The sequence below is a fragment of the Anolis carolinensis genome, unplaced genomic scaffold (assembly GCF_035594765.1).
Source record: "Anolis carolinensis isolate JA03-04 unplaced genomic scaffold, rAnoCar3.1.pri scaffold_11, whole genome shotgun sequence".
NCBI classification, from domain to species: Eukaryota; Metazoa; Chordata; class Lepidosauria; order Squamata; family Dactyloidae; genus Anolis; species Anolis carolinensis.
The window spans coordinates 21026157-21044197 of record NW_026943822.1 but is presented as its reverse complement, the minus strand read 5'-3'; the positions used below and the strand labels follow the sequence as shown (position 1 = coordinate 21044197).

The 18041-nt window shown below is 41.3% G+C and overlaps 1 protein-coding gene across 4 annotated transcripts; it reads left to right on the top strand.

Annotated features, from left to right (window-relative positions):
* The first annotated feature begins 2152 nt into the window (after window positions 1-2152).
* clk3 (CDC like kinase 3) lies at window positions 2153-17382 on the top strand. Of its 4 annotated transcripts, none has more exons than XM_062963256.1 (13): window positions 2153-2311; window positions 6080-6231; window positions 8880-9096; window positions 11390-11483; window positions 11768-11834; window positions 13098-13214; window positions 13464-13630; window positions 13731-13825; window positions 14379-14547; window positions 14868-14950; window positions 15093-15172; window positions 16400-16490; window positions 16855-17382. In XM_062963256.1, exons 2-13 carry the CDS (start codon window positions 6080-6082, stop codon window positions 17038-17040), a joined length of 1518 nt encoding a protein of 505 aa, XP_062819326.1. In that variant the 5' UTR covers window positions 2153-2311; the 3' UTR covers window positions 17041-17382. The 4 variants fall into 4 exon arrangements, with proteins under 4 accessions (XP_062819326.1, XP_062819325.1, XP_062819324.1 ...); XM_062963255.1 differs by having other exon boundaries at window positions 13098-13215; window positions 13459-13630; XM_062963254.1 differs by having other exon boundaries at window positions 2154-2311; window positions 14418-14547.
* The last annotated feature ends 659 nt before the right edge of the window (window positions 17383-18041 follow it).

Sequence of the window (18041 nt, the reverse complement as noted above, 5' to 3'; positions counted from 1 at the left end):
AAATATCATGATATATTGAAAACATTGACTACAAAAATGCGTTGGATAATCCAGAATGTTGGATAAGCGAGTGTTGGATAAGTGAGACTCTACTGTATTATTATTATTATTACAGTAGAGTCTCACTTATCCAACACTAGCTGTGCCTGGCCACGCGTTGCTGTGGCTTTTTGGATTTGTTTGTTGGCCAGGTGGATTAGCAGCAAACTCTCAAGCAACCAGAGATGAGTCTCTAATGTTCTGACGATTTCTAATTTAAACTAAACAGTGAAACTGAGGCCCTGGGCTGATTGGGTTGCTAGAAGACCAAGTGGGCGGAGCTTATCCCTTTGGCAGCTATTGGATAAAACAATTATTCCTCTCTCTCTAATTAGGACTTCATTTTTCTTTTCTTTTTGTTGTATCAACCTAGAGGCGTGGATGATGGGTTGTGTTGTCAAATTTCGAGGTTGGGGGGCCTGTAGTTTTGTTGTTTTGTGGGTCGCCGTGATGCCATCACTCATTTATATATAGACTAGCTGTGCCCGGCCACGCGTTGCTGTGGCAAAGTGGTGGTGGTATTGGTTAAAAATTGTTGTGTAATTTTTCTTTGACGTTATTTGCAATTTTTTTTATTGTAAGTTATATTTTTATTTATTATATTTTATTATTTTCTTGTATTATTTTTAGTTATTTTCTGTTATTATAGTATTTTATTGTATTAATTTTTAGTGTTTTTTATTATTTTTATTGGGTTGCTAGGAGACCAAGTTGGAGGAGCTTAGCCTTCTAACTGGCAGCAATTGGATAAAAGCAATTATTCCTCTCTCTCTAATTAGGACTTCATTTTTCTTTTCTTTTTGTTGTATCAACCTAGAGGCATGGATGATGGGTTGTGTTGTCAAATTTCGAGGTTGGGGGGCCTGTAGTTTTGTTGTTTTGTGGGTCGCCGTGATGCCATCACTCATTTATATATATAGATAAATGGGCCGGCAGAACGTTGGATAAGCGAATATGTTGGATAATAAGGAGGGATTAAGGAAAAGCCTATTAAACATCAAATTAGGTTATGATTTTACAAATTAAGGACCAAAACATCCTGTTATATAACAAATTTGATAGAAAAGGTAGTTCAATATGCAGTAATGCTATGTAGTAAATACTGTATTTACAAATTTAGCACCAAAATATCACGATGTATTGAAAACATTGACTACAAAAATGCGTTGGATAATCCAGAACATTGGATAAGCGAGTGTTGGATAAGTGAGACTCTACTGTATTATTATGTTATTATATTATTAATAACTTCATTTATTATATTATTCATACATTATTATATTTATTATTAATATTTTTATTATATTATTATTTATATAGTATTTATATTTATCATTTATGTATTTTATTTATCAGTTATGTATTTATTGTATATTATTATATATTTATTACCATCATTATTTATTATATTTATTATTAATATTAATAATAATATGTTATTATTTATTATTATATTTATCATTTATGTATTTATAATATATTATTATTTATTATTGCAAGGACCAAGGCAGTGACATCTCCAGCCCATCCTCCAGCATGCCAACGCCTCAAATCAAGAAACAGCTTCCTAAGATCCACAGAGATACTCACAGGAACACCTCAGCAAGCAAGAGTCCAAAAGTGGCAGGCTAAAACCAGGAACCTCAATCAATAGCTGTGTCCCTCCTGGGCACACAGAAGACTGGGCGACTTGTAACCTCGGTTCACTTCTGACACAATAAATACGGAAAAAAATCTTTATTTATTCTTTATTTATTATATTATTATTATATTATTATTATTATTATATTATTATTATTATATTTTATTATATTATTATTTATGTATTATTTATATTTATTTATTATATTTATGCATATTATTTATATGTATTTTTATGTATTTATGATTTATTATTATATTTATGCATATTATTTATATTTATGATTTATTATTATTTATATAAAGCAGTGATTTCATCATTCCTGCCTTCGCGCCGGAAGTGTCTGCGAAACCCAGCGAGACCTAATCCCCTTTGACGCTTTGTGACGTCACGGCTCCTGCCCAGTCTTTTTGCCGCAGTCCTCCACTACCGCAGAGTTGGAAGGAGAGAGAGAGAGAAGAAAGGGGGGAGGAGCGAAACGTCGGCCGCTCTGGCCCGCACGTCGGCGACTCGTCTCTCCCTCCCCGTCAGAGCAGGGAAGAGCGCCGACTGCGCCTGCGCGAGGTGGCGCCTGTCGTCCGTCGCAGTCGGAGGAAGACTCGGAGGGGAGCGGAGGAGACCGAGAGCGCGGTGAGAGGCCTTTCTGGTTTTCCTTCGGCTTTTACGGTCGGTTGACGTTGGGGAACGGGGCGCTGAGGGCGGGAAGGGAAAAAACGACAAATTGGGCCTCGTCGGGCCTAGTCGCCAAGGCCGAGCCTGCGAAGACAGTGAGGGGAGTCCCTGTGGGAGGGGCCTATCCTCCTGATAGGAGGAAAACCGGGCTAGTCCCGCCCCCTCAGGACCCACCCGCCAATCCCCTGGGGGCGGCCAACAGCTGCTCCCTCGCTCTACTGTCACGATATTTGGGAGCAAATCTCGCGGGATTTGGGCTTGGCCGTTCAATGGACGATCTCTTCCCCATTTGGGGGCCTTGATTTCTCATTCTGGGTAATGATATTTATTTATTTCCCTTCGCCTTTGTCGAGATTAGGCCTGGGCAAACTGTATCTAAACCAGGCATGGGAAAGCTTGGGCCCTCCAGGTATTTTGGATTCCCAACTCACCATTCCTAACAGCCTACCAGTTGTTATGAATTGTGGGAGTTGGAGTCCAAAACACCTGGAAGGCCCATGTTTGCCCATGCCTGGTTTAGATATAGGGACTCATGGCGAGTAACATGAATCTAAAGCAGGAATAGGCAAACTTGAGCCCTCCAGGTGTTTTGAGCCCTCCAGGTGATTATGGATGATTGTTTAATATTTTAATTATGTCTATTTTAAATCATGACTTGTTCAATTTGTTTTTAAATGCATTCATTGATGTCTCAACTGTTGATTTTATGATATTGTATGATTGTATTGGGCTTGCCCCCGTGTGAGCCGCTCCGAGTCCCCGTTGGGGAGATGGAGGCCGCTTACAAAAATAAAATTATTATTATATTTTATGACACAGCAAATAAGATAGATATGCTGGATTTCGTATCACAAAATCACAAGTCGAACACTTCCCAAGTGTCTAGGACTGTGTGATGTATTTTCAGATGATGCGCGCAGATCCCAGTAGGGTGGCATTTTGCAGTTGTTGTTGTTGTTATTATTATCAAAGTGGATAATCCACATTATCTGCTTTGAAGTTGATTGTATGAGTCTACACTACCATATAATCCGGTTCAAAGCAGATAATCTGTATTTTGTTGTTGTTTTTATTCTGTACACACTCTGAATTGTATTTTTATATAATTTATATTTTAATTGTCTTGTTGGGCCTTGCCCCATGTGAGCCACCCCGAGTCCCCTAGGGGGGAGATGGAGGCGGGATACAAAAATAAAGTTATTGTTATTATTATTATTATTTTATATGGCAGTGTAGAACGGGTCTTAGGTGTTAGGATTAAAAAAGAAACAATCTTCCAATTTTTCCCTTTCATGGGGGTCCTGTGCTTCTAACCCAGGTATGGGCAAACTTGGGCCCTCCGGGTGTTTTGGACTTTAACTCTCACAACATCTGGTAGGAAGTCCAAACCACCTGAAGTTGAAGTCCAAAACATCTGGAGTGCCAAGGTTTGTCCATGCCTGGTCTAACCCCAGCGAATGTGGAAGGCAGACTGTCCAAAATAAGGGAAACAAACAGAAAAGGAAACAAATGCCCCATCTATACTGCCATATAATACAGTTTTTGAATCCAAATTATCTGCTTTTAACTACTTTGAACTGATCTACATTACAGGGTTGTTATAAGGATGACCAGTGTATGTGGAGGGCTTTGAATATTTTGGAAATGTGCTTTATAAATATAAATATTATTACTACTATTATAAATGTTATTCTATGGCAGTATAATCCAGTTTAAAGCAGGTGATCTGGATTCAGAAACTGGATTATATGGCGGTGTAAATTGAGCCAGAGACAAAGGCTGTGCAGCAGGATGTCGGGCCACTGCTTAACCAATGTGTTCTTTCCAGCTCAGCCCTCTAGACTGAAAAGGCTGACGCTTAACTTCCAGGTGGTAGAACCAGACAGACTGGCACAATTCCTTTTTGTGGTATTGTACTAGGCTAAGGCACTTTCAGATTGTATTTTAGAAGAGGAAAATGTTTCCAAAGTGACAAACCTGCCTGTTGCCATTGAAGATGTGCATTTATTCAGCTTTCTTGTTATTTGTTGCCACGTCGTTTTGGACGTATGCTACCTTAAAGCAAACCTTATTCAGAGGGGGCTTGCCTTGATGTTGCTTTGAGGCTGAGAGAATGTGACTCACCTAAGTGGATTCCCATGTTCGAGTGGGGGTTTGAACTCCACTGTAGCTATGTTGTAGAATTAATGCAGTTTGTCAGCACTTTAACTGCTATGGCTCCATGCTATGGGATGCTAGGAGTTGTCATTTTATTAAGGGTTTTTATTGGGTGAGGACTAAGCTAAAAATCACAGGATTCCATGGTAATTTAAAGGTTCATTTGACTCCACTTTTAACTACCATGGCTCCATGTTGTAATGGTGTTGTAATTTGATGAGGCGCTAGCACTCTTTGGCAAAGAAGGGTCAATATCTAGCAGAACTACAACTCTCAGGCTTCCATATATTGAGCCATTGCAGTTACAAAGGTGACAAATTGCATTTACTTTGCAGTGTAAATGCACCCTGAGACTCCTTGTTTATCACTGTCCCGATTCAAGGCTGTTTTACAACTCCTGGTTTATTTGGAAATGGCTACTCAGGATCCTCATGCAGTCTTTAATTTTTAGAGTAAATTGTTGTATGCAACTTTCTTGCATGCTCCCACATTTTCTATTTGTTTTCATCCCTGATCTTCATAAAATCCTTGATATGGGGTTGATTGAATGGTCTGACAGTAGAAAGAAGAATGCTCCCTATGCCAGGGATTTATATTACATAAGCAGCTGATGTCGCGTTACAAAAAGATAATCTGGAAGGCTGACTTGCTGCGATAAGGAGCCCAGGTCTTGGTTGGATACTTTCTGGAGCTCTTTGTATCTCTTCCCAAGAGAGTTAGATATAAAATTGGGCAGCAATGATTAAAGTAATTGGAATACATTTGGTAATGGAACAGCAGCAGTTGGACTCTTCCTCTCCAGAATGCAGATTAAGCAAGCTTGATCTTGGCTTTGTGTTGCATATGAATTAAGATTTAGCGATAAAAGCCGTGATTACTGAAATCAAAATGGAGTTGTTTAGCGGGAGCCAGTGGGAGTTTCTTGTGAGCTGTTAATGTGCTGATAGTTTAATTTAGTTAAAATAAAAGGAGTATAGGACTTGCACATGCAGCCTGACCCTATGCATGTTTATTTGGAAATAAGCCCCTACTAGAGGGGAGTTTACTCAGAATGCTTTCTAGCCCAAATGTGATTTTTTTCCCCTGGTTGAACCTAAATACCACATATGATGTGTCCTGTTCATATGGCATGTCTTACTTTGTTCTGTTTGTTTTGGCAGTTCCCTTTCAGTCAAAGATAGTAAGAAAACAAATCTAACATGCAGTTCTGCAAGCTCTTTCTGCAAGCAGGATTTATTTTATGGGATTTAAAAAAAATAATGTATTTTGCTAACCCAAGTGGGTTATAGGCATGTGTCAAATTGGTACTATACCTTTAAAACAATAGCTGCTAGCGAGTCTGTTGCTTATGTCACAAAGGCTCTCTGGTATGAATATGTCTGAATTTCATAATGCACTGACATCACTCTCCCAAAACATAACACATTCATGACATACTGACATTGCTTTCCCAAAATGTAAGGAGTCAAGTTTGAGATGTGGGGGAAAAGGTAAAATGTTGAGGGCTGAGATTGCTAAATGTCTGGGTGTCTCCGGGTGTTGATGGAAGAACTTCCTTTGTGTGTCCAGATGCATCACTGCAAGCGCTATCGCTCGCCTGAGCCGGAGCCCTACATGAGCCACCGGTGGAAGAGGAGGCGGTCTCGCAGCCGGGAGCACTATGAAGGAAGGACACGATACCCAATTCGCCGGGATCTTTCCAGGAGGTCACGTTCTAGGAGGTGAGCTTCTGGCAGGGAGCATTTGTATTGCGGCCTAGCTTATGCTCGAACTAGGATCAAAGTTGTTTTCTTATTTTGAAATCCGAGATTAGAACTGACTTAGGTTGGCTCTACACTGCAGAATTGATGCTGTTTGATCCCACTTCAACTGCCATGGCTCAGTGGCGCAAAATAATTGGATTTGTATTTTTGTGAGATGCCAGCCCCCCTTTTTTTTTTTTTGCTATCGAAGGCTGAAGTCTCCTAAAACTCACATGACTCCATAACAATGAGTCATGCCAGTTCAAGTGGTGTCAAATTGTATTCATTCTACAGTGTGTATCCCCTAGATCTGTTTCAACATAAACTCACATTATGTGAGAGGTTTAAAATCCCTGATCTAATCTTGTACAATTTTGAGTACATTGTTATGATACATATCGGCTGTTAGGCAATGCCAACCTCTTTAAAATCCTTGACCTGAACGGGGTCTTGTTAACAGCTTGTTTATTTTAACTTCTTTTTTTTACCGCGGGTTGTATGTTGTATGTTGTATGTATGTCTATGTGTTAAATGTTTTGATACGGCCGATGGGCTAATCAATAAAACGTGGTCTTTAAAATCCTATTTTCATTTTCATTTTTTACAGTTTCAAAGACATCAACAAGGGGCGGGAGGTCAAAGTCCATCTTGCTTGGTCATTTGGTGCCAGGATATACATTTCTGTCTCTTTACTCATTATGGGAGCCAGACTAAGGGAATAAATTATAATTGTCACTAATAAAAATGCGGCACAGAAATAAGATATGCAAGGTGATATTTGAGAAGACTTTGATGTTTTGATTAATTGTACCTATTGTTATAGGCACAAAGGGATTCGAAAATTATCCATGTTTTTATAACTCTCCTGTGTAGCATATTGCCAAATGCTAGTTGCTGCGTGGGAGGGGTATTGCTTACATACTCAGAAAGGAAGTGAGCTTTGTTTACACATAGCTTTAGTACCCAGCCACCGTAACCGATACTTTGCCTGGAGATACTAAGGTCAGTGAAGAATGTGTCCATTTTAAGTACTTCCAACCTGCAGAAATGTCACTGTTGAGAATGGAGTAATTGTGTTGGTGTTTGCTACGTGTCAGCAGTGTCCTTCCTGAAATAAACTCTGGGACTGAGACATGCGACACATACCTCCCAGCTTTAAATGTTATCAACCTGCATAGGATTTCATTGGGTCATTCTGTTGCAGAAGGTTGGATCTAGAGTAGATGAAACTGAAGAAGGGGGCTCCAAAGGTCAGCACTGGCTTATAGTTGTAGCCTAGTGGCAGCATGATACTTCATTTCAGTGTATTACCAAGAGCCCAGTATTGGGACCCTTAGACTCTGATAGAAAAATGCCAATGTATAATTTGGATCTCTCTTGAAGGAAGGAATTTGGGCTTTGGCATGGATATTATAAGTTACATTTGCCTTGTTTCATATGAAAAGAGGCATGTCAATGATGTATTTCCAATGTTCTTAAAAACTCTTCTCTAAAACATTTCAGAGAGTTCAGTAGAGATTTGGAACACTCAGATTAAAATCCTTGGTCTGCTACAAAACACATTAATTTAGAAGAATGGAATATTATCTTGCAAACTTACGGGTTTGTGTGGACAAATGGATAATCATTAACTATTTTGCTCCTTTAGACATACCACAGAAATGCTGGGTGTAATGCTTTCTGTTTTGATCTTTACAACTGCAAACTAATTTAAATGTTTTCAGAAGGAAACAACGTTATGGCAGTGGTACCATTAAGCTTCAGTATTGTGTCCAGCACATGTGGACGCAAGACTTTCTCAATAGAAGGTTTTGAAAAACTGCTGTGAATTATTAAGGGGAGTACATACTGGATTATTAACGGGTTGGGATTTTTGCCCCAGGTAGATTCTGAAATTCTAGAATGATAATTCTTCCTTTTTGAAATGGATGCTACAAATGAGAGCTTCATTTCATCCATAGATTGCCTGATCTACCTCAGAAGATAGGAGCTTGCACTGAGGAGAGCCTCTGGGAATTTATCAGCGCTCAGGCATGCATGTGTATTAGAATGTCTATGAATTTTATTTTTCTGGGAAGTGGCATTTAAAATAAACAGGGAGGACAATAATAATGACCTCTCAGCTACAGAGTGAAATTGTTTGCTTGATTGTATCGCAAAGCTGGAGAACTGGATGGATTCTTGCATACTGTAACAATGTGTCATAATGGCTAGGCGATGAGTGTATATGCTAATCATTGAGTACTTTTGATGTGTTCAGATCTTCTTATTTAGTATGCTGCTTTTGGGAATGCAGGCTGTTGTTATACCATAATAATCTCCCTCTTCTGTAGTGAAAAAGCATGTTTATACACCTTACAGGCACCAGATACCATCTGATCTTGGAAGCTAAATAGGATCAGGCCTAGTTAATACTTGTATAGGATGCCATTAGGTAATATACCAGGTAGTATAGGCTGTATTTCAGAAGGAGGAACTGGTAAAGCAACCTCTTGAGGATAGAAAACCCCATGAAATGCATAGAGTTGCCATAAGTGCATACACACAACATCCTTTGGTTGTTTGCAAGGGTCTTCTATTCTGCACCCAATTTCTGTTTTGTAATGTGGTTTGTATTTGCAACTCAGCCAGGACAGAATGCCCTATCAGCGAGGATACAGAGACAGAACGGAGAGCGACGTCTACCGGTTTGAAGAGCAAAGCCCTTCTTTTGGAGAGGACTATTACTCTGCTCGCCGCTCACGCCACCACCGGAGATCGCGGGAAAGAGAACGCCACCGGACCAGGAAGCACCAACACCGTTGCCGGAAACGCAGGACCAGGTCTTGTAGCAGTACTTCCTCGGTGAGTAGCATCCAAAATGAGCTCAGGATTGGTCAGGGCCTTAACAGGATTCTAGTTCTTTTTCAGCTTTTGAGTAACATTGGGTGAGTACTTCTAATCCCTCTCTTTCTCCTTAATATAGTTTAAAATTATGATTCTTTGCACTTTTGTAACATATTAGCTGTTGCTTCATTGTGCAAATAACTCTAGTGGTCAAGACTGAAGTCTGTGGTTTTCGAGATGGGTTGGGAAGGTGAAATCACAGATGGCACATAGAAGAAGCAGTGCATTTGGTTCAGAACGGTTGTGCCACATCCTTTATTTTACAGACATGATGATGGCTCAACTATAGGTTCTGCATTTCTTTACATTTCTGTTTTGTGACGAGTTAATTTCTCAAGGTCACTAATGGGTTCCACCACACCCTCCTTTCCTACAGTTTAGGGTTAACTTCCTACAATGCTGGAAGCTCCTTCCTTGGAGGCTTTTAAACAGGCTGGATGGCCATCTGTCAGAGATGTTTTGATTATGCTTTTCCTGCATAGCAGGGGATGGACTAGATGACCTATGTGGTCTCTTCCAACTCTTTTATTCTATGATTCTATGATATTGTTGCTGTAAGAAGACACTGTCCTACTTAGCCAGTAGAACTTGTGACCCATACAGATCACAAATGATGCGTAATGGCTTGCCAGGGGTTTAATGCACACCAGGGTTGTTGAGACCCTAACAAGCCATGTCCCATAGTTAGTGTGTGTTTTGGCACCTTGAGTCAGAAGTTATATTGATTTACACGCAACCTCAGCTTGGTTTTAACATTGTTGGATTGTGACACACACAGCTTGCTTAAGACAGTTTTATTTAAATTCACACAAAGTTGCCAAGCCCATCCCTTCAGTGACCTACGTCACAGAGATGATTTATTGAGAGACAGGGTGATCAGTGAGCCAGAAATACATCTTTTTATTACTAGTTTGCACACCTCCCTATTGTCAATCATTGGGAGTGCTTTCATTGGTGCACACATAGATGTGATGGTTTTCTTCAAGCAGTCTGTTCTCTTTTTTCTCTCCTAGTCACACTTGGTTTTATTATGCCTTAAAATTGGGTTTAATTATTTAAATCCCCTATCCTTCTCTGGGTTCGCCTTTGGGGATTTTCTACCAGAAATGTGTATGTACTGCTGCTAAGTATATGCAATGACCTAAACTATTTCAAGATTGTAAACTTTCTTTCACAATCTTCAAATTGCCTCAACTTCTCTACATTTCAGGCACTCTTAGGACTTGTATGTGGTCTTGTTCTACTGTGGAAGGGGTGGGAAGTAAAACGAGGGTATCATTGATCTTGCAACCTGTGTTTTGCAGCTTAGCCTAAGAAAAATATACCATATGCAAACGTTATAATATTTTTAAAAATCCTGGTTGTGGAGTACTTTAGACCGCTTAGCAGTTCACTACAGTAGAAACTAATACCAGTGTCAGTTTGATACTGGATTTCCCCCCACTTGGGAACCAGATGTTTACCAGTAGCTTAGGATTTGGGAGGCACTGGGTCTGATGTGTGTCTTGGTCTTTACTGTTTCAAACAATGCTTGTCGCTAGCATTTCAACTATTATAGAATAGGCTCCTTGCCTTTAGAGTTCTTCTAAGTGTGGTTTCTGCTTGGGATTGAAAGCAAGCTGACACAAGCGCATAGACCAGTAATACCTGTAAGCGCATAGAGCTATTATATTTCAGGAAGGGATGCTTGGCCGGGATTGGAGAGTCCCTGACAAAATTGACAAACAACTAGGCAGGATTAACAGAAGGGGGGAGATTACTTTGGCTTCTCAGTTTCAAACCGGCCTTTCCTTTGGGTTGCCCGCCATGACAGTTGCCAATGGAGAAGCGGCTGCCTTTGAATCCTCCTTTCTGTGCTGGTTGCTGTGCATTTCATGGGGCCAGTAGATCTCTTTGGGTGGCTTCCCCATTGCTGGGCCTCTCTCAGTGGCCGTTCTCTGTTCAGAAACTGCAGCGGTTGCACTGCACCTGCCTTCCATAGCTAATCGGTTTCTTTACATACCTGTAGCTGTTTTTTAAACTTTTGTTTTGAAGTCGGTTTTGTGTCTTGACGTGTCCCTTGCAATATCCCTATCGTTATATATGCTGTGTGCCTTATGAAATGCTGGGATCTGGAAAATCCAACCAACCAACCAACCACCGGACGCATCGTCTCTCCGCCTTTGAATGACAACTCAATCTGCCAATCGGAAAACTGCCCGCTGTGTGCGATTGATTGGTCGGATGGCGTTTCGGGGGGCGGTGTGTACAGAGAAGCCAACAGAGCAATAAGCGCAGCAGGAGCGTGGAAGATGACAAGGAAGGTCACCTGGTGTGCAGGATCGGCGATTGGCTCCAAGAGCGATGTACAGCCACCTTTCGTAAAACTTTACCTCTCTACTTTCTATCCCCATGTTAGACTGATCGCTCTCAGTGTTCGGGAGGGGTCTCTATAGTGTCTTTGTTTTTATTGCTTATAAATGGATGTTTTGAACAGTAATTGCCTGAAACAGAAAGTAGACACTTGTGTGTTAAAAAGAGTGTAGCAGTGAGAGAGCCTGTCTTGAAAACTTGAATGCTGTGAAATATTGCAGGGCCTCACACTCTCGGCCTCCCTGGCGCTCACGTCCCCTTTTGTTTTCTCTCCTAGATGAAATCGTCGGGAGCCTGGGCGAAGGGACCTTTGGCAAAGTGGTGGAGTGTGTGGACCACGCCAGGTAAGCCCCTCTGTTCTTTTGCACTCTCTTGTGCCAGGGTCAGCTGAGATACCCAGAGATCTGATGGTCTTAATTTTCTTGCTGGCTCATGTTTATCACTGATGACTGAGCTTAGCGATAATTATTATTATTATTTTTATTATATTAATTATTATTATTATTATTATTATTATTAATGCCCTTTTAATTTCTAAAAACTACAGGCAGTCCCCAAGTTAAAGACACTGGACTTACATATGACAAATAGAGAAGAATGGGGCTGAGACAACAGGAAGTGAGAGAAATCTACCCCTTGGAAAGGAAATTCACTCTTGGAAGAGTTGTTATCATGGGGAAAAGGGGGCTCCACCAATCCTTGTTTTTCAAAATCCAATTATTAGAAAGTGAGATGAAATCTTCTGAATAGAGGAACAGACAGCAAAACAAACACCGCAGGGGTGTTAATACTTCTCTATGCTATCCAAAACTAACTCTAGATAGATAGATGGATAGATAGATGATATAGCTGGAGTTACATTTTAAAATGTGCCTGTTCTGATTTATGTACAAATTCAACTTAAGAACAACCCTACAGAACATATCTTGTCTGTAACATATCTGAGATACTGTAACAGTATCTCACAGCCTTGCTGTTTCTGGTCTTGGTTACTTTTTCTGTTCTTTTTACGAGTACAAGCACTTTATGTGTGCTTGGCACTCTGGAGAACTAATTGGAGGAGGCAAAATAAGTTACATTGTACTCATGTTAATGACGTTTGTTTTTATTGCAGAGTGTTTGTTGTTTGCTTGCCTCCTTCACATAAACTGGCAAAAGCAAAGGTGTTATTTTAATAGGTGGGATGTCCCAGTTCAGGACCATGGAACACAGTTTGTAACATGAATTAAAATACAAAAAAACTCCAGCATAATCCATGAACCTGGATCCCATTATGCTATTATGCACATATTTTCAAATATAAATTTTTTAAAATCCAAAACAGTTCTTCATAAAGGATACTCAGCTTTGTAACATTAAAACAGCAATAGAAGTCTGTGATAATGATGAATGCCTCATCCCTCCCTTGCTTGCATTAGCTGAGGGGAAAGGGAGGGAGTTTCCTCCTCTTTGTTCGGTAGACTAAAATCAGGAGAAAATTTTAATTACTGTACTTTAACCTTTAAAGTGCCTTTGTTGTAACGTGGCTGCAGTTTTAACCCTTAGAAACCTCTGCCTTTACTGTTTCTTGTGTCTAAAAATTCCACTTCTCTTGCCCTTTTTTTTAGAGGCAACTCTCTGGTCGCTTTGAAAATTATTCGAAATGTGGGCAAATACCGCGAAGCGGCCAGGCTAGAAATTAATGTCCTGAAGAAAATTAAAGAAAAGGATAAGGAAAACAAACAGTAAGTCATTTCCATTAGGTATCTTTGATCTGGTGGGGAAAACATGACTTCCTGTGGAAGCTGAATATTGAATCAGTCACATTAGGAGACCTAGAAGTTCCTAGAGAGAAGCATTTCAGTTAAATCTGTGACTAATTAAACCCAGGAAAGTCAACTGCCAATATGAAGGATCAGCTGAACTTCCTGAAAAATCAATGGTGCAATTTCTTTGGGAGCTATAGTGTGTTTCTTTTCCCTCCTTTGGCCTAGCCTGTGTGTCCTGATGTCGGACTGGTTCAACTTCCATGGGCACATGTGCATCGCGTTTGAGCTTCTGGGCAAGAACACCTTTGAATTCTTGAAAGAGAACAACTTCCAGCCCTATCCGCTTGCCCAGATCCGGCACATGGCCTTCCAGCTCTGCCATGCCTTGAAGTGTAAGTAGTCCATCCTGGTAGAAAAGTTACCTTTTTGAATTGCTCTCCCAGTTATTAAAAGCTACTGAAATGCCTATCTCTCCTTTGTGCTTCATTGCAGTTCTTCATGACAACCAGCTAACGCATACTGACCTCAAACCCGAAAATATCCTGTTTGTAAACTCTGAATTCGATACCTTATACAATGAGAAAAAGGTAAGATTCTTCTCAGAGTGGGAAAAGTGTGGGAAGGGTTTTAGTGTTAATTCTGAGCTGCAGAAAGATTACATCTTTTCAGATATTTAAATACAGCTTTGGTGCCTCCTTTCTCTTAGCCTTCTTTTCTCCAAGCTAAACGTATACCCAGGTCCCTCAGCCATTTCTTGCAGGGTCTTCCAAACCTTTGACCATTTTGGCTGCCCTTCTTTGGGTGCCTTTCATTTTGTCAGTCTCTTTGAATTGCTTTGCCCATAAGTGGGCAGAGTTATTCCAAATGAGGTCTGACCAAAGCAGGGGAGAGCGGGATTATAGCTTCCCTCAGTGGAGACATTCTGCTCCTATTGATGCAGCCTGGAATCGTATTGGCTTTTTTAGCTGCTGCAGCACATCATTGGCTCATGTTCACCATGTGGTCTACTTGGGCCTAATCACATGTACTTTTTAGCACAAGTTCTTTAGTCTGCCTGGTTAGAGGAGAGGAAGGGAAGATAGGAAACATTTCCATTGTATTTATTTTGTTTTTACCTTTTATGTCCTCACTTTTGGGCAGGCAACTGAACAGGGCTGGAACATGTCTTCTCTGTTGCAGAGCTGTGAGGAGAAGTCCATCCGGAACACGTGGATCCGGGTAGCGGACTTTGGCAGCGCCACGTTCGACCACGAGCATCACACTACCATCGTGGCCACTCGGCATTATCGGCCGCCAGAAGTGATCTTGGGTGAGTCGATGTTTTAACTTGGCATGGCTTTTTTTTTGGGAATGAAGATTGGGAAGAATTATTCAAAAACAAGGAGAGAGTAAAGTTCACTAGCACCACTTGGTTTGCACCAGGCCTGGGCAAACTTTGGTCCTCCAGGTGTTTTGGACTTCAACTCCCACAATTCCTAACAGCCGGAAGGCTGTTAGGAATTGTGGGAGTTGAAGTCCAAAACTCCTGGAGGCCCAAAATTTTCCCAGGCCTGGCTTAGACAATGATGGACAAGCAGGATCAAGAAAGTTAAGAATGCGCTCACATTTCTCGTTCATCTTCCTTTCCAGAGCTGGGCTGGGCTCAGCCATGTGACGTCTGGAGCATTGGTTGCATCCTCTTTGAATACTACCGAGGGTTCACACTTTTTCAGGTACAGAAATTGTAGTCCTCTGGACACTTTATTTACTGTTCTTGAATGAGCATTTTTAAGCTTTTCAGTCCTTTGGAAATGGTGAAGATTAAGCATAGTCTTGCATGAGTAGATATATAATCTCCTTTGTCTCACTTGACAGACTCATGAAAATCGAGAGCATCTTGTGATGATGGAGAAGATCCTTGGCTCGATCCCTCAGCATATGGTCCGCAAAACTAGGTAAGAATAGTAAACTCTTTTTTGCTAGAAGAGAGTTGACTAGGATTGTCTCGGCTTAGCTGCAGACATTTGGGGTAAATATGCCAGGCAGAGGAGAATCTTGCTAACTTTATACTTACTCCAGATACCTTACAGCCCTTTGAGGAGTGACTTAAAGAGCTGGATATGTTTAGCTTACAGAAGAGAAGGCATGACAGTGTGGCAGTTCCTCCTTTGGAGGCTTTTAAGCAGAGACTGGATGGCCATCTGCCATGGGTGCTTTGATTGTGCTCTTCCTGCATGGCAGAATGGGGTTGGACTCGATGGCTTCTTGAGGATCCCAATTGTATGATTCTATAGGAACTTTCAAAAGATATCTTTGGGAAAAGCACCTACATGGGAGCAATAAAGCCTCACGTAAATTTTAGCCTTGTGATACGCATGCGTTTTGTACATTTTGAAAGCATTTTAAGCCTGATGACTTGGAAAATGAATGTTCTAGTTTGGAGCCGAATTAGAACATTATTGTTAACCATGGATCCTTGGTATCTGCTAGGGTTTAGTTATTTATTATTATTATTATTATTATTATTATTATTATTATTATTATTATTATTATTATTATTATGTACAGTATTTATATTCCGCCCTTCTCACCCCGAAGGGGACTCGGGGCGGATTACAATGAACACATATATGACAAACATTCACTGCCAACAGACAAACAACATACATTAGACAAACTCAGAGGCATTTTTAACATTTTTCCAGCTTCACGATTCCGGCCACATTGGGAGCTGTTGCTTCACCGTCCAGTAGTGGCTGTACTTCCGCATTCCTTTCCTCATGTTTTGCTGGCAGTTTTATGGTGTTGTAAATTAGCCTCCCGCATAAAGCGTCCCTAAATTTCCCTAATTGACAGGTGCAACTGTCTTTCGGGGCTGCATAGGTCAACAGCAAGCCAGGGCTATTAATGGTCGGAGGCTTAACCCGACCCGGGCTTCGAACTCATGACCTCTCGGTCAGTAGTGATTTATAGCAGCTGGTTACTAGCCAGCTGCGCCACAGCCCGGCCCCCAGTATAGATATCAAAATATATGGATGCTCAATCTTCATGATCCACAATGACACATAAAATAGTGTCTGGTTTGGTTTTTCTCTGCCAGGTGTGTGTGTGTGTACATATTTTCAAGCTATGTATGATTGAATCCATGAATGCGGTCTTTTTGTGTATTTCTCCTCATTCAGGAAACAGAAATATTTCCACAAGGGGAGCCTGGTGTGGGATGAAAACACCTCCGATGGGAGATATGTCCAAGAAAACTGTAAACCGCTTCAGGTAAGAACCAGAGCGGTTCACATCCTATGGGATTGTATAGCAAAGCCTTAGAATAGGCTCAGGCAAACCTGGGCCCTCCAGGTGATTTGGACTCCAACTCCCACCATTCCTAACAGCCTCAGGCCCTTTCCTTTTGCCCCCCAGCCGCTTAAGCGGCTGGGGGGCAAAAGGAAGGGGCCTGAGGCTGTTAGGAATGGTGGGAGTTGGAGTCCAAATCACCTGGAGGGCCCAAGTTTGCCTGTGCTTGATCTAGAGAAGTTAAAAAAATTATTTGTGGTATTTTTCCACTTTCATGAGGGTCCTGTGAAACATCATTGGCTCAAAATGTTTCAGGGCAGTGTTAATAATCCCTTTGCCCCGACAGACGTACATGCTGCAGGAGTCCACTGAACACATGCAGCTCTTCCACCTCATGCGGCAAATGCTGGCGTTCGACCCGGCCCAGAGGATCACATTTGCCGAAGCCCTAATGCACCCGTTCTTTGCCGGCCTGTCTCCCGAGGAAAGGCGGCTGAGCTGCCGAGACTCCAGCCGGGACCTGAGCAGATGACAGGTGGAGGAAGGGATTCCCGCAGGATGTGTACATACTCTGAAACTGGCCTGGCCTTGACTGTGGGGACCCCGCTGCCATGACACAGCCTCCCAAAGCAGCTGCGCAGTCATCAGGCTGGACCCTGGGCTTGGGGAGGGCAGGGAAGAGCAACCCAAAAGCACAGATTTGTCCCATATATTTATATGTTGTAAAGTTGAAATAAAGTGTTTCATATTGTTTGATAACTGACTTGTACGATTGTGTCCAGCTATTTTTGCTCCCTACCCTAATGGTTTTCTCCCCCCCCCCAATCCTATTTAACAATAAAATGGTGGTTTTATATCTTGCCACAAAGCAGCATTGGGAGTTTCCAACAGTTTCTTGCCTTGCGTGATGTAAAAAAATAATTTCATTGGTGTTACCCATTGCTCTGTTTATTTTTCCTTTTTTATCATGTCAGACGTAACTTAAGAACATACTACAAGTCACTTCTGGTGTGAGAGAATTGGCCGTCTACAGAGACGTTGCCCAGGAGATGCTCGGATATGTTACCATCCTGCTGGGAAGCGTCTCCTATCCCTGCAAGCTAGAGCTGACAGATGGGAGCTCACCCCCTTGCGGATTTGAATTGGCAACCTTCTGGTCAGCAACCCAGCCTTTAGGTCAGCAATCCAGCTGGCACAAGGGTTTAATTTTAACCCATTGCGCTCAATTTTGCTCTGATCTGATACCATTTTTTGAAGAAACAAAAGCGTTCGATGGGTATGAGAATGGCACAATATACAAAACCATCTTGTTAAAAATAACTTTTGAACTTGTTACACCAAGTACAGTAGAGTCTCACTTATCCAACATTTGCTTATCCAACGTTCTGGATTATTCAACGCAGTCTGCCTTTTAGTAGTCAATGTTTTTGTAGTCAATGTTTTCAATGCATTGTGATATTTTGGTGCTAAATTCGTAAATACAGTAATTACTACATTACTGGGTATTGAACTGCTTTTTCTGTCAATTTGTTG

Coding starts and splice junctions, on each gene's coding strand:
- clk3 (XM_062963255.1), top strand. CDS start 6,080: ATGCATCACTGCAAGCGCTATCGCTCGCCTGAGCCGGAGCCCTACATG. Junction 6,232..8,879: donor AGGAGGTCACGTTCTAGGAG/GTGAGCTTCTGG, acceptor TTTGCAACTCAG/CCAGGACAGAATGCCCTATC. Junction 9,097..11,389: donor CTTGTAGCAGTACTTCCTCG/GTGAGTAGCATC, acceptor CGGTGTGTACAG/AGAAGCCAACAGAGCAATAA.